We start from the raw sequence: 16,076 nt of genomic DNA, 5'->3' as shown, positions 1-16,076 counted from the left end.
TGGGCTGCTACTAGGTTTTTCTCCAATGACATCTTTGAGCACGGAAATTAACCTACATATATGAATATAGTGAGTTTTACTCAACCACCATTGAAACTTGATTTAAGGTAAGAAAATATTGTAACTGAGAAGACATAAACTCACAAGTTGTTATGCTAGATAGTTCCATTTGTTTTGGTAGAGTCAACAACTCTTCAAAATTTTCTTTTGTTGCCTAGCACTAGCAGTGGAGAAAGTATTGACAAAAGAAATTGTTCGGGTCATCGCCTAGCCACGTCACCCTAGTTTGGCTGAGCTATATTATTACTGTGGCCCCCCGTCTTGTCCTTCCAGCCACGTCATGCGGATGAACACAACTACAGATAAGGAGGAGTAAGGAAAGACGACTCCACTGGGGAATGAGACTCTATCCCGAGTACCTTGGCGGCTAACCTTACCTCAACAACCCCAAAAGCCCAATCCGACCAGGATACAGATCTTCGGCTATAAAAGGGCACTCCATGCTCGAGGTAAGGCATCCAACTTCTAAGACCAGTACTGCTACTTAGCTCGGACCGGCATCCTCATAGCTTGGCCCGACCACCCACCACCTCTTACTGACTTGAGCGTTGGAGTACTTACTCGGGGATAACTCCTCGGGCCTCTGACTTCTTTCTTGACCACAAGTCTTGAAGCGCGGTCTCGTCCTTGTAACTTGGCTTCGCCCTATCAACAATGACTATTTGATTGCTCTCCTCAGTTCTTGCACCATCTTGAATTGAACAGCATCAGAAATGCTTTAATTACCATTGGTTATGTTATATTGTTAAAGATGCATGAAACATACATATCTGTTCTTGGATGGAACTTCTACAGATGCAATTCATATTTCCCCTACATGACATTACCCAATGCAACATGAGCTAACTCATCTTAATGGAACCAGTTAACCAACTAGATACTACATAAAAGCAATAGAAGTTTGGATGGCTTGTGGCAATAAACCTGAGTAGATATCTGGTCCTGAGAGCAATCAACAGTGTCTTGTGCATCCCTGTGGGTTAATGCGCTTGGCTAGGGAGCCCAAACATCTAAAAAGGTTGGACATGGGCTGAATGTGGTTGCTTTGTGGGTTAATGACTTAATGTGCATATCTGGTTCCTTTGAACTTGATGGAGGAGCTGAATCTGGAACCCTCACAGGAGATGTCATCATTCGATGAGTATTAGAAATGATGATGTCATCACCGAGAGATATTCCCAATATACGGTGAGGATGTGTTGTAGGACATTGTTGAACTCCCTCCAGACAGAGGAATAACAGAATTTGAAGCGAGCGCTAAAACACAAAAATTAATTATTTTAACCTTCCACTGACCCCAAACCCAATGCTACCTCGCTTGAACAAAACCCTTTTTTCTGTATCTCACCCAAGCTTTATACTCTACTGGAGACCTTCGCGACATTCAACCTTCTTCTTCCTCCTTTCAATACATTTAAACTAATATCTTCATTTTTGTTTTTCAACAATTGTACAATAGATGGTGGGAGGTCTATCCCTTGATTAGACCGGATCTACACAGGAGAGTTAAATCAAATTAGAATGGATGAAACATTTCATTTTTCCTAGTTAAACTTGTGTAAATAAGAGTGCTACTCGAAACAACCTGGAAACCTATGCTTTTATCTTATTTTCTATAATAATATTGTTGATTATTATCACTGATAAAAAACGAGAAAATCTCGACAAGTGTTAGAGAAAAACATTGTATTTCTAGTTCTGCTCAGATAAATAGGGCAAAGTATCTTATTAAGTATTTTTGGAATTCAAACTCAACTTCTTTTACAATTTCATTTCTGGATAGCAACAAGTCAAAACTCTCATAAGTTTTGAATACTTGAACCCCTGAAAAGAACAAAAAAACAATGCTCTTCCTCACAACTGATGATGGATCATGGATGGGCAACAAAATAACCTTTAAATTTGAACTTGAATAAAAAGAAAATGACCTCAGTACGGGCAATAGTTTAAATAGTGATTTGAGAACGTTGCGATAAGAGGAGAAACTGGAAAGGGTTTTGTTGCGCCGGTTTAATGGCTGGACGAGGTAGCCTGGGTTTAGCACCCGGTTCAACTGAGTGAACCGATGTTACTTGTTAGGTGTCAAATTTTGTTGGTTTGGGCTTCAGGTTTTTTAGAATGATATGTTTACACGGGATTGGAAGGTTCACGCTCCCCGTGGACCCGTGGATTCATAGGATGCGGACTCTTTGTTTTTCTTTTTTTTTGCAATAAAGACCCTTCTGAACTTTAACCGTTAGACAAAGACTCACTTTCGTTAATATTCTGTTAGTTAACTTCAAAAAAAAAATTCATCCCAGTGTTTAAAGTTTTTTGAATGTCCAAATTACCTTTTTGTACTGTTCATTGTCTTCTCCATCAAAATTAGGTGAAATGGCTACAAACAGAAAAAGGTTATGGTCAGGTATGTGATTGAGGTGCATTCTTTTGCATTGTCATAAAAATAATGAAGAATGGTTGTTTTTAACTTACAATGGTGATTGTTTACCTTTTGATGCACTAGCCAGGGCACATGAAGACCAACAAGAACTGCCCTTAAGTACGGAGAAGACTTGGAAATACAGGTTAATAACACAAGCCTGGAAAAAGTATTAGGAAAATCTACCATTCTTGATCCGTCTTCCCAGCCCTAGCAAAAAGCTGCAGTGAAGAAACTAAAACAAAAGATTGTGTCAAAGGTTGCTAATGTAGCAACCTCGGAAAATGCTGATAAATTGGTATTAAAAGCAAAATTCCTCTCACTGAAGCTCATATGTGGTCCTATTGACAAATCTTCTGAGAAAGCAATACTTGGGATTATGCAAAGTTCTGAGAAACCTATCACTTCTGATGCTAAAACTGGCACTAAACCTATTACAAAGATTAGCAAGAAAAAAATTTCCAACAAGATGCGAAATGAAGATATCCGGGTAGAACCTCAAAAGCCATCCATTGTGATACGTCCACCAACAGAGGCAGATAGAGATCAACCTTGCAAGAAAATCATAATTAAGCAGACAAAGACAGTTGCTAATGTGGACCAGGTCAAACAGGAAGCTAGCTCTGGACTGGGTGAAGAACATCGAAAGACAAAAAAGATGATTGAGTTGTCAAGTTTTGAGAAACATAGAGAGAAGGAGAGAAAGCAATTGGCTGAAGAGGCATCATGGAGAAAAGCTGCAAAAGGGAAGATTGTGGGAAGAGGAGGAAAAGAGGAGATATACAGACAGGTTGAGAGAGGAGAAAACAAGGAGGCTTTATGAGGAAAAGAAGAGGATGCAAGAAGAACGAAGGTTAGCTGAGATCGGAAGACATGAAGAAGCCAGACAAAGGGAGATGGAAGAACAGGAAAGACAGAAAGAAAAGAAGAGATAAATAAAGATGAAGAATGAATATTTAGAAGAGCATAGGGTAATTTGTAGCCATTTCCGTCCATCAAATATCCATTTTCTAGGTTAAATAGGTTTTAAGAGAAAAAGGGCAAGAAAAAGAAAATAGAAAAAGCTTAGTGGGGCATTTTGGTAATTTAACGCTTTCCATCATCTGACTTAACGGCTAAGGGGTCTTTATCTAATGGCTAAAGTTCAAGAAGTCTTTGTCGCAAAAAAAGTACAGGGGGACTTTATCACTGACCATAGTAGAGGGCGGGTCTTTGTAATTTACCCAAAAACTAACAAGAACCGAGTCGGCTCAGCTCAGCTCACCTCACCTCACCGTGTAGTTTGGCTTAAAAAAAAAGGAAAAAACAAAGAGAAAACTAAAATTAGATAATCATCTTCATCGTTATAACAACACGTGCAGTGGTTAGATTTGCGTTTACATGTCTGACAGACCAGAATTCATTTTCTCATCTTTCAATTAAATCAGCTGCAGATCTGTTTTAACCAAAAAAAGAGAAAGTTACAGACTGGCTTAGAACAAGGCATGATCAGGCTCCTATTTAACAAGGCATGATCAAGGAGAACGAGATGGAGAAACTATCCGGAGTAAAAAGAGAAGAGAAAATGAGAGTTTCAGACGAGGGGTTAAAGAGAGAAAACGAGATGGAGAAGGGGCAATGTTCTTCTCAGGAACAGCCATCCCTCCAGAGGAATGCTGGAGGATGGAAAACCATGCCTTACATCATTGGTATTGATTCTTCTAATTACAAACGCTAGTTATTTATATTGTGCCATTGATTTTATTTTTCCTTTTTACAGCATTTCAATTTGTGAGATACATGCACGAATAATTAATGGTGGATCTTGTTTTTCAAAGGAAATGAGACGTGTGAGAAATTAGCTTCGATGAGCTTGATTGCAAATATAACGGTGTTTCTTCGTAGCAAATACAATTTGGATGGCCTATATCTGGTGAATGTGGTGAGCATTTGGTTTGGGACCTGTAACTTTGCACCCTTGGCTGGTGCTTTCGTCTCCGATTCCTATTTTGGCAAGTTCTGGACTTTGCTCTTGGGTTCCTTTTCTTCGTTTCTGGTAAGTGGGTACTTCTCTCCTCTCTCTCTCTCTCTCTCTCTCAATTAATTAATTTCTTCCTCGATCCTTAATTTAGATCAACCATTAATTAATCTCATTCTCCCACGTCGACCTGCACATTCAATTCAATTGAACTTGGATTGGTTCTGTTATTGGTCCATCTTCTTCTTTAATCTTTAATTTACCTGATGAGAGTATCCATGCATGGATCATTCATCACTCATTCCATTATTTTTAATCCATTCCTAAATTCCTAATCTATATATAAAATGAATGCCATTCAACACAACCAACATTCAGAAAAACTTGCACACACAACTGATGGTATGTAATGAATTTTGTTTTTAAATATGAACTTTTCCAACAGGGTATGGGGATTTTGACCTTGGCTGCTGGAATAAAGCACCTCAGACCACCGCCCTGTAATGAAAGAACCGGTGATTGCACCAAAGCTCAGCCATGGCAACTGGGTATCCTATTTTTTGCTCTGGGATTGCTAGCAGTGGGCGCCGGAGGCATTAGACCATGCAACATAGCGTTCGGTGTTGATCAGTTTGATGTCACGACAAGCCAGGGGAGAAGAGAGCTTGAAAGCTTCTACGATTGGTACTACCTGTCCTTCACAATCGCTCTGTTCGTGGCCTTCACAGTTGTGGTCTATATCCAGACAAATGTCAGTTGGGTTATAGGCCTCGCCATTCCGACCGGCTTCCTTGCCATCTCCATCTTGGTTTTCTTAGCTGGTGCACACATTTATAACTACGTGAAACCACAAGGAAGCGTCTACACCGATCTTGTGAAGGTGGTTGTGGCTGCCTACCGGAAGAGAAGATTCAGTGTCGGGTCACTCGGGCAGTACAGCCTTTATGATCCTATCTCAGACGATGAGTCCGAGACTCCAATGACCAGGCTCCCTCATACAGAGCGATATCTGTGCCTCGACAAGGCAGCAGTTATCATAGACGCGTCTGAATTGAACAGCCAAGGAAAATCAAGATGTGGTTGGAAGCTCTGCAGCGTACAACAAGTGGAAGGGTTGAAACGTTTACTGGGTATCTTTCCTGTTTGGTTTTCGGGAATCACTTGCTTCATTGTAATGGACCAACAGAACACATTTGGGATCCTTCAAGCAATGCAATTGAATCGGAAAATCACACCTAAGTTGGAGATTCCTGCAGGTTTAATGGGGGTGACATCAATGCTTGCGCTCTCTGTATGGATAACCTTCTATGAGCAACTTTTGATTCCCGTCTCACGGATAATGGCCAATAAAGAAGTAAGGATATCTCTGCGGCAAAAAATGAGAACCGGCATTGTGATGTCAATCCTGTGCATGCTGGTCGCCGGGGTTACAGAGCACAAGAGACGGGAGGTGGCCTTGAGGTATAGGTCCTTTGTGGCGCCCATGTCCCTCGCATGGCTATTGCCGCAGTTCATCTTATCGGGCCTCACAGAAGCCTTCTCTGCAATCGCAGTTATGGAATTCTTAAACAAGAAGTTGCCGCAGAGCATGAGGACTGTTGCAGGTTCAATCTTCTTTCTCTCCATATCCAGTGCGAGCTACCTAAGCTCGGTTATAGTCAACATTGTCCACCATGCAACCAAGAAGAATGATGGATCTGCATGGCTGGGTGGTCACGATCTCAACAGGAACAAGCTCGACTACTATTACTACATCATTGCAGCACTGGGAGTAGTAAATTTCATCTATTTCACTGCCTTTGCTAGCCGTGACCTGCCCAGTGGAAGTTCGGTGGGGGATGAAGAAGCAGAGGAAGTCCAATAGAGATCGCCATGTGCAATTTGTTGCGGCACCATGCAAATTAAACAACTCCGTTTGCCTGACAGGAGCTCTAGGAAGAAGGAAGAGGCTTACAACTGCATCTGTTTGACAGGAGCTCTAGGACTAGGAAGAAGGCAGGCTTACAACTGACTAATGCGGTTCATCAGAGATTATATGAGAACGAGTCTAATCGAATTTGTGTTTCAGTAGGAAACTGTTATTCTCAATGGGTAAGTTGGGACAGGCCGAACTCTGCACAAACCTCCACTGGGCATAAGGTTAACATTGATTCGAAGCTGTTTAGTGTTAACTACTTGTAGCATAAACATTTTAAATCATTTGAGAGATCTCCAAAGTTCATGAGTGGAGCATAAAACATCAAGCATATATCTTGACTAATTATGATTAATTAGATCTCTCTCTCTCTCTCTCTCTCTATCTATCTATCTATCTATCTATTTATATATCATCACCATGTCTTTAATTTTTTATTTTGTTCGGAATTATGGATATTGTGTCTGCTGTGTTTGGTACACATAGCCATGCTTTCGTCTCAGATGCTTATTTCAGCAGGTTTTGGACGTACTGTGGATCCTCTGCAGCTCTGCTTCACCCGATGGGCTTAACAGTATGTCAGAAACTCAGAACGGAGGCACTGATCTCTTTCCATATTTAGGTTTTCGGCTTGGTTAAATTGCTTTGATCATTAGAGTTGTGCTCATGTTTAGGTGCTACAGAACTAACTGATTGTAGGCTTGTAGGTGTGTAGGTGTGTAGGTGTTTCTGATTCCATCCAACGACATGTATAGCCTAGGCTGCACCGTAAAAAATTGCTACATTCCCCGTGTTAAGTGATTCTTTAGCACAAGAACTTGGATTATGTTTGGTTTGACAGAATTTAAGAGAACAGAAAGTTGAGAAAAAGTACTCAACAAAAATTGTGAAATTCCTTTGGTTTGAGAAGAGTGAAAATGCCCGTTCAGTACTCTATGCAGTCTAATTCGGTTTTTACAGGTATATGGTAAAAGTGTACGTGTATTGATAATGGCAGCGAACACAGATTCCAAGACATACTTGCATTTAAACGAGAGCAAAAATTTTGCATCCATGAACACTAAAGTTGTTCAATGTAAAAAAAAAAAGCTGAATTTTAAAAATCACTTGATCAAGAATACAAAATTATTAGTAAAAACTAAACCAACTTTGCATTTTTTTCTAGACCATACATTGTTTCATCATTTGGAAAGAGTGAAAAAAACAAATGTTATATACAATGCTCATTAAAAGTATTTCATTTGAATATTAAACCTGTTCAGTTGCAAAGGTTTTATTGGAATTCTAATTAATAATTTTCTATGATTCTTCCTTGTAATAATAGGCCAATTATGTGGGTCCACATGTTAGGCTCAGATGATTTATCATGATTTGGCTTTAGTGTCATCTTGATACTGGCTCCCATGTAGGAATGAGAGAGGATTTCAGTTTTTTGGCTGATATTTACCCCACTGATAGGGGGTAGTAAGATGATCTTAAGGGGATGTTTTTAGTCCCAAACCAGTTTGCCCCATTCAAGATTCACCGGTCATTCGGATCTGGGTTTGTAATGACCGTAATTTCCTAAATTTAAAACCTTGCTGAGATCTTTTTTATGTCCGATTCCTTAGCATGGTCCTTTGTACATGTCTAGAGAGTCCTTACCTGCGAGTTCCAATTCAGAATGTTTTGGATGGTTTAGATACTAAAAACTGTTCGACCTCCAAAAATAAAATGTAAAGATTCTATATTCCGGAGACCAGCCAAAAATGGTGGTCTTCCGCAGTCTGGACTGGCTTAGCATTAAGGGGGCATTCTTTTTTCGGATTTTGAGAGGAAAGTTGGTTAATGGGATTTTGGTTCCCATTGATCAAGAATTTCATGTTCTTTTTTCAGATTTATATGGGGACCATGGAAAGTTTATTTTCCTGGACCATCTTCTAAGTGGGTAAATAACTTTCCCACCTAGGGGGAAGTTGCTAACACTTGAATGGGATAAAAATGCCCCTTTTAGTAATGGATTTTTATGGCTAAAATGGCCATTACCTTATTTACCTAGGAAATGAAAGAACATAGATAAATGTACTTACCCGGGTAAGTGTTTCACAGAAAAAACTTACCCAAATAATTGCATTTACTTGAGTAAATAACTTACCGAAAAGCAAATGGGACCTAAAGCCTTAGGTCGGGATGAAAATGGCAAACCATTTGGCCATTTTAAGGGTAAAAATTGACATCACAAGATCAAAAGGGACAAAAGTATCAAAAGATACATAGAAGAAATTATAATAAGAAACTATGGAAATGTTCGCAAAAGCTCAAAACTTACCAAAATAAGGCTGAAAATTTTGTAAGGCTCACAAGTAGATGTGGAACAGTGGAACTTTTCTCGCTATTAAACCCATTGCATATCTAAGAACAGAGAGGGATTATTAATTTTAAGATGAGCATAAATACATTTTTCTGCTTAGCTGCCACAAAGATAAACTACATGCACGAGGACTTGAGAATCTACACCACGAAAAAAAATATAAGTATGTGAGTCGCAGCATCATTAGCAAGTCTTCTCAGAAGTAGTTAAACAAGTACATTCACATAAAGCCCCGGGTCCGGATGGGTTCACACCATACTTTTACCCACATTTTTGGGATCTAGTGGGGTCAAACGTCTTTGATATGGTTATGAAATTCTTCAACTCAGAGTTCCTGCCAAAAGAAATCAATAACACGAACTTGGTTTTTGTTCCCAAGAGCAAACAACCAGTGGATATTTCAAGCTATCGTCCCATCAATCTATGTAATGTAATTTACAAGATTATCACAAAATAGATGGTTTGTCATCTCCAACCTATCTTACAAGAACTGATATCACCTTACCAATCGTATTTTGCTGGTAAAAGAGATTCTGCATAAACTAAAAGGCCAAAAAAAAAAGGGAAGGGTTTAATAGCTCTTAAATTGGACATGTCCAAAGCGTTTGATCATATGGACTGGTCATTTTTGTTTCATACTCTTTAGAAGATGGAATTTCCTACGAAATGGTGCAACATGATATACCAATTTATATCCACGGCCACCTTCTCGGTCAAAATTGCATGAGAATCCCATGACCATTTTAAATTGAATCGTGGTGTATGGCAAGGTGACTCCATCTCACTGTACCTATCTATCATAGGTATGGATGTCCTTGCACAACTATTGAACCAGGCCACAATCTCCTATCAAATTGAGGGAGTCTAGCTCAGCAGGAACAGTGCACCCATTACACATCTTCTCTTTGCTGATGACTGTATTCTCTTCTGTAAAGCTGACATGGCATAGGTCAGAGTTTTTCTCAACATTCTACACAAGTTTGAGCTCATGTCGGGTAAAAAAATCAACTATTTCAAGTCGATCATTTTCTTCAACAGAAATGTACCCTGCCAACATCGCAAGTTCCTCTCTCATGCTCTTCATGTCAAAAAGCCATTAACAGGAACTAAATACCTTGGAGCTCAAGTGGGGACAAACATACGACTAGGTAGCTCTCACAAAGAAATCATTAATAAAGTACAATCAAAGATTTGCTCTTGGACCTCTAAACTTTTATCACAAGCCAGCTGTACCACCCTAGTTAAATCGGTTCTCCAAGCAATTCCAACTTATTCCATGTCAACCTCAATTCTCCCCAAGTCCATAACATCCAAACTTGATAAAATGACTAGAACCTTTTGGTGGGGTCAATCCTCGAAAACCTTCTATCATACCATTTCATGGAATAAATTATGCCAACCCAAAAGGCGAGGGTTAGGTTTCAGATCATTGAGTGCCATGAACTAAGCAATGTTCGATAAAAAAGTTTGGAGATTGTTAACAGAGAGACGAGGGCTTTGGAGCACGCAAATTAAGGCTAAATACTTTCCCTACACATCCTTGTTTGTGGCAAAGAAGGGCAAGCAGAGCTCACAGTGGTGGCAACAAGCTCATCAATTACTTTTAGTACTGCATCCTAATATGTTGTGATCGATCAAGGATGGCACGAAGGTCTCTGCTATCTCAGATCCATGGATTCCATCTCTGCTAGGTAACATTACGTCACTGAATTTAGGGCTGTGCATTTGGTTTGTTCGGTTAAAAACCAAACCGAACCGAACAAACCAAATTTCATAAAACCGGTATGGTATATTCCAAAACCGAACTTCACCTAAACCAATCAAACTGAACTGAAAATTTTTTTTCAGTTATTTCAGTTTATTCGGTTAGAAACGAATTTCGCCATTATTTGATTATTTCTTCCTGAATCAGTGGATTGTACTCTCCTGAATCACAATTCATAAACAGTCAAATCTGGAAAATGGTCAACTCAAATAGAAAGGTTTGAGGCAAGCCATACTCTTCTAACGACCAAACATTGAAAAAAATAAGTGAGAAGTCTCCTCTTCTTGATTACAATTTGCATAAGGGTATAACATGTTAGGATCGTTGGGAGATATACTTTGCCATAGGCAAAGCACCAACAATACATCTTAGTTAGGGATCAGGTGATTGATTTTCCAAAACAAACTCCAAGAGGTATCTCCCAACACAGTCATACTAAAATGAAGATGAATTTGCATTGCCTCTTGTTCATACTAGCCCAAGTATGAGACACATTATGCCAATTAGGTGCAATCTAAAAACTTTCATTTGTCTTCAAATACTTTGGTTTTCAAACTCCAGGAGGTCACCGTCGCCGCCTTGCCAGTTGTTGGAATATCACTTGCCAATGCTGCTGGTAAGTGAGTGACTGAGTGGTGCAGCTGCCACTAGTGCCAGACTGAAGAGATGAGAAGACGAAGAAAAACTTAGAAGTCACTAAGTCAGAAACAAAGAGAAGAGAGAAGCATGAATGAGTGAACTCTGAAGAAGTGAAAAGTAGAAGACATAGTGGGTAGAGAGAGGCGCAGAGGGAACTGGGATGGGCGAAGGGAGACTAGAGAGTGGAGACATGTCAAGCTCAAGCCCTTGAGGGTTTTGTGTTTTGGCCTAATGGCCTATATAATTACAAATTTACCCTTACATGTTCGATTATTTGGGTTAACCGAAACTCTAAATATCATAACCGAAACCAAAAACTGATAATACTAAAACCGTATTTAGAAACCAAATCGAACCATTTAATCCGAATTAACCGAACCGATCAAACTAAAACCGAAATTTCGATTCGGTTATTCGATTTCAACCGAACTATGCTCACCCCTAACTGAATTCTTCTCCCTCCTAGCATCAAGTTCAGGACCTAAGAGTCTCAAGACTAATGAACCTGGACAGCTCCCTCCTAGCATCAAGTTCAGGACCAAGTCAACCAAATGACCTCCTAGTCTGGATAAATAATGCTTCAGGCATTTACACAGTCAAATCAGCATACCACTCTCTATCCTCATTAGGAGCTTCCACGTCAAGTGCTTGTTTTAATTGGAAGCTTATATGGAAGCTCAAAGTGCCATTCAGATTCCAAGTTTTCCTTTGGAAGACTCAATGGGATGGGATACTTACAAAAAAACAAATGCACCTTATGGCTGAACAAGGAAGATAAACTATGTGTGTTCTACAAACTCCAAGAAGAAACGGTTCACCACCTGTTCTTCCAATGCCCATTTGCGTGTGTAGTATGGTGTGGAACTCAGGTTGGTCTGAACTCATCGCTCATATCTCATCTTCCCCTCCACACAATCATCATGAATGGTACACTTCTTTAAGTGCACATTTGGGTAAACACCAAGCTTTAATGTGTCTTGGTAAATTTTCTGTAGTTACACACCATATATGGAAAGCAAGGAACAAGTAGATTTTTGAGAAAGATAATAAACATCCCATACAAGTGGTAAACTCAGTACTAAGTTATCACATGGAGCATCCATCTCCCCAGCCTCTATAACACTACCAGATTCAGTCACGACAAAATAATCTTCCCACTTTGTTTACTAATGGCTCTTTCGATTCAAATACAGGTAATGCAGGACGAGGGTTCGCCCTCCAACATCCCTACGAGCATTACACCATCGCTGAAGGCAGACCTTCCTGGGCCTTTACTAGCTATGATGCCAAAATTCGTGCCCTGTTAGGCAGTCTACATATGGCACTCTCCAACGGCATCTCACATCTTTTGGTATATTCAGATAATGCAACACTAAGAGAATTTGCAAACACTGACCGAGTATCCTAGTAGTTTGAGCAGCTGCATAGAAGTCATCTGAGGCGTTTAATAGACTCATTTGAATATATAAAATTTGTACATATTGTAAGGCAGCGCAACCAAACAGCTCACCTTTTTGCCTATATATCCTGTAAGGGTCAGTTTACTTTGCACTATAACTCCAAACAATCTCAGCATGTAACTTTTAATATATAACATAGTTCCATCTTTTTGCCAAAAAAAAAAAGCAAGTCTTCTCCATCAGGTCCAGAGCTCCATGTAAGATAGTATCATGTCATATCTCCAGCTATCCCTACCTAAAAAATGGAAATCAAAGCATCAAAGGCCCTGGCACCATCAGCTACACAGGATATGATCATTTTCGGCTTCTACCCATGACCAAAAAGGAAATGGGTCAAAGTAATAAAAAATGACTTACGTGCTCATAATTTAACAATGGATATGGTATATTAAACAGAACGGAATGGCAAAATAGGATTCATGTAACCAACCCCATATAGTTGAAATAAGAGTTGGATTGGATATGGGACCTAAACTCCAGCATCTATTCATGAAGTGGATAAACTAAAAAGGTTTTCAAATCCATTTAGAAACCAAACCTTCATGTAACTAATATGTTAATAGTCATGGAAAGTAAATACATTCTTGGGATATTTCATATCTGAGGATAAAAAGACGACCTCATTTCCATGCATATTCAACAATATCTTTCACTCTGCATGTCTTACTGCGCACCTGATAAGGTCTGATCATTTGTGGAATTTAGAAGCTTCCATGACAGAAATGATAACAATAAGATCATAGGTCTAATCTTTGCCAAGTTGAGTTTGACATGAATGCATCTTTAGTGGTTTGAGTTGCCTACCATGCTTACCAACATAGCGATTCATATACCATGACAAGTATATCCTCAATGAAGTTCCACTTGGAAGTTGGAAGTTAGAACAGTTTATGGATTACATTTCATTTCTGAAACTGTATTGCAACCAGGCTGACTTTCTACAGAAATTTAATTTCAATTGAGAATTAGACTTTCATTTTACACTACTTTGGGCCCAGGCCTTCAGGCTGGGCCCATTCAAATTTTAACAAATGCCCAACCTGGGCACACCCAAGTTGCTTCCCTAGCTGACATGGCATTGTTTCTTGAGAAAATGACCATGGGCCCATTCAAATTTTAACAAATGCCCAACCCAAGCCCACCCAAGCTGCATCCCTAGCTGACATGGCAGTATTTCTTGAGAAAATGGCCACACTACCAAACACCACCATAGACAGTGGTAAATGAAGAGGTGAATTGGTGATTTAGAGGAGAGTTATATCACTAGGAATGAAATAGTTCAAATGCTTGATAACTCTTCACGCTACAAGTGTCCACATCTTGGACGGAAAAACCCATGCTTCTTCCTTGTTAAAATTTCAACTAAATTCCAAAAGAAACAAAGAAAAATATTAGACAAGAAAAACAACTAGTTTCAGGTCTCAAGTCACCACACTGATTTATTGGAGCTTCATGGAATTACTTTATCTTATGTGACAATAATACATATTGATCAAGCCACATGCATTTGAATGATAACATTGAAATGACCAATAAAACCATGAGAAATTTTTTACCAGTAAAAGCCATGAGAATATATGTTGATATTTGGTATCCAATCCAATTTTTTACCAGAAAAAAAAGTATTTAATCCAATCAATGGCTGATCAAATTTGACAGTCAGTATCTACTTGCATTCTGCACTGTATCCCTTCTCATTCTTGACCTAGCCAAACAGGTTGAAGTCAGTCCAGGCTGCAAGCTAGCTTAGCTAATTCATGCAGCCCAACTGTAGTAGTAGAAAACTCTATATATGGCACCCTAAAATATATAAACATTACAACATGTTAATCATCAAAAATGATATCTCATAGATCAACTAAGCGAAGAAGATGGTTCTGCTACATTCAAATACCTCTATGTGCAGATTTAATTTTAATTTGTGTACACAGTGTTAAGCATATATATGTGAATAAAATTAAAAAGTCATAATAAAAATCTGGTATTACTATTACTCTATGCAACAACAAGGAGGCATACATTAAAATGAAAAAAAAAAATGAGAAAGGAGAGAAGAATAGAAACAAACAGAAAGAATGGATGAGAAGAATATCTGAATGCATGAACTGAATGTGAATAGTGGATATAGCTTGTACAAATGGACAAAATTAAGGCACATATTCATTCTCCAGGACTGGTTGTGTTCGTGTCCCCAGGGCCATAGGTGCTCTTGTATTCCCGATTGAGGCAATATGCAAGGCTTCACCCACCTCAGATGCTTTCTCCATCTGTTGCATCTTCTTTTGGTGCTTGTACCTCTGTACCCACAACACCAGTAAAGACAATAGTACCAATAAAACAAACCCACCAAGCACAGACCCTACTATCTTCCACACCTTTGACTCACCACCACCCAGACTTGGACCCTCATTTGGCCCTCCATTAATCTGAGGAGACACCGGTGAGGGAGAAGGTGCAGCAGTGTATTCAGCCACAATTGAGAAATGACCCTGTTTGGTTGCTGAACAGATATTGTCCGATGTTATATTGCTGAACTTCATCACACCCTCCAAATCAAACCAAATGCATTTTGCACTCAACCCACTTGGGGCTGATTGTACACCTGAAAACTTAATTGAGATGGGGTTAATTGGTGCTGTTATGTCCAATTCAGGCAAGTTTGTCGATGATAAATTGAAAGCATCATATGCAAGGAGACCCACTATGGGAGTCAGATATGTGTAGCCAGGTATTGGATAATAGAAAAAAGACCATTTTCCCAGGTTTTGGTAAACCAGAACAAGCCTCTCTACATATGGTTGCACGACAACTCCCTTGGGCATCTCAAATTCCCAGTAGCTCTTAACACCTCTGGTCCTTAAGCTACCACTCCTCAGCCGCATTGCTGAAATCTTAATCCCTGTTAAATTAGAAGGCGGTTCCCCGGCATAAAGTGTGCCTGTTCGTGGATGAACAGAGGGAAAAGCACGGAAAGCGTAGTCTTGTAGAAGCGCATCTAGAGAGCGTGCAGATCTTTCCTTATCTCCAGGCAATTGAGCTCTGACTGCCGGCATCCATAGAACCCACAGCAATAACGGGAGAAGCATTGAGAGACTTCCAAGAAGCCCCATCAATGCTCCGTAATACTGAGATAATCAAAGCTAAAACTATCAAACTCCTTAAACAGATTCCCAGAGGTTACAACTTACCCGTTACTAAATATAAAATGAGTCAGAGGTTTTCTCCGACGTGCAGCAAGAAATCTTAAGAAGCTTGTAAATTAGTCTACTAACACTTCAAACTCCACAAAGGATATCAGATCATATCACGTTTAAGGAACACTGTAAATGAAACCAAGTTAACCAACGGCAACTTGCTAAAGCAAAGAGTTCTTCCAAGCAACAATTTAACGACTTTGAAGCCTTTTAAGCCGTTTCAACTTACAACCTTGAAATTTAGATCAACTTTTTTGTACGTAATTTTGAAACAAAAATTCCGACTCCTCGGCATTTCTCTACAGCTCAAATAATGC

At 39.4% G+C, this 16,076-nt stretch overlaps 2 protein-coding genes across 3 annotated transcripts; one reads left to right on the top strand and one right to left on the bottom strand.

The window, feature by feature from the left end:
- The first annotated feature begins 3,881 nt into the window (after nucleotides 1–3,881).
- On the top strand, nucleotides 3,882–7,269 carry LOC104586784 (Major facilitator superfamily protein). 2 transcript variants are annotated; one of them, XR_016068651.1, is made up of 4 exons: nucleotides 3,882–4,167; nucleotides 4,297–4,514; nucleotides 4,882–6,527; nucleotides 6,871–7,269. XR_016068651.1 is itself a non-coding variant. In XM_010244138.3 (3 exons), exons 1-3 carry the CDS (start codon nucleotides 3,990–3,992, stop codon nucleotides 6,298–6,300), a joined length of 1,815 nt encoding a protein of 604 aa, XP_010242440.1. In that variant the 5' UTR covers nucleotides 3,882–3,989; the 3' UTR covers nucleotides 6,301–6,715. The 2 variants fall into 2 exon arrangements, 1 of the variants encoding a protein (XP_010242440.1); XM_010244138.3 differs by lacking the exon at nucleotides 6,871–7,269 and having other exon boundaries at nucleotides 4,882–6,715.
- A 7,443-nt stretch (nucleotides 7,270–14,712) lies between these two features.
- LOC104586718 (uncharacterized) lies at nucleotides 14,713–15,675 on the bottom strand. The gene has a single exon (XM_010244029.3). It carries the CDS (start codon nucleotides 15,673–15,675, stop codon nucleotides 14,713–14,715), a length of 963 nt encoding a protein of 320 aa, XP_010242331.1.
- Between the last annotated feature and the right edge of the window lie 401 nt (nucleotides 15,676–16,076).

This window comes from Nelumbo nucifera, chromosome 4 (assembly GCF_055504915.1).
Source record: "Nelumbo nucifera cultivar China Antique chromosome 4, China Antique-T2T, whole genome shotgun sequence".
NCBI lineage: Eukaryota > Viridiplantae > Streptophyta > Magnoliopsida > Proteales > Nelumbonaceae > Nelumbo > Nelumbo nucifera.
This window is presented reverse-complemented; position numbering and strand designations above follow the sequence as displayed.

What these genes read in the sequence shown, in the direction of transcription:
- LOC104586784 (XM_010244138.3), top strand. Translation starts at nt 3,990, where the DNA reads ATGATCAAGGAGAACGAGATGGAGAAACTATCCGGAGTAAAAAGAGAA. An exon ending in AACCATGCCTTACATCATTG is followed by an intron (nt 4,168 to 4,296) that starts GTATTGATTCTT and finishes TGTTTTTCAAAG; the next exon opens with GAAATGAGACGTGTGAGAAA. An exon ending in GTTCCTTTTCTTCGTTTCTG is followed by an intron (nt 4,515 to 4,881) that starts GTAAGTGGGTAC and finishes CTTTTCCAACAG; the next exon opens with GGTATGGGGATTTTGACCTT.
- LOC104586718 (XM_010244029.3), bottom strand. Translation starts at nt 15,675, where the DNA reads ATGGGGCTTCTTGGAAGTCTCTCAATGCTTCTCCCGTTATTGCTGTGG.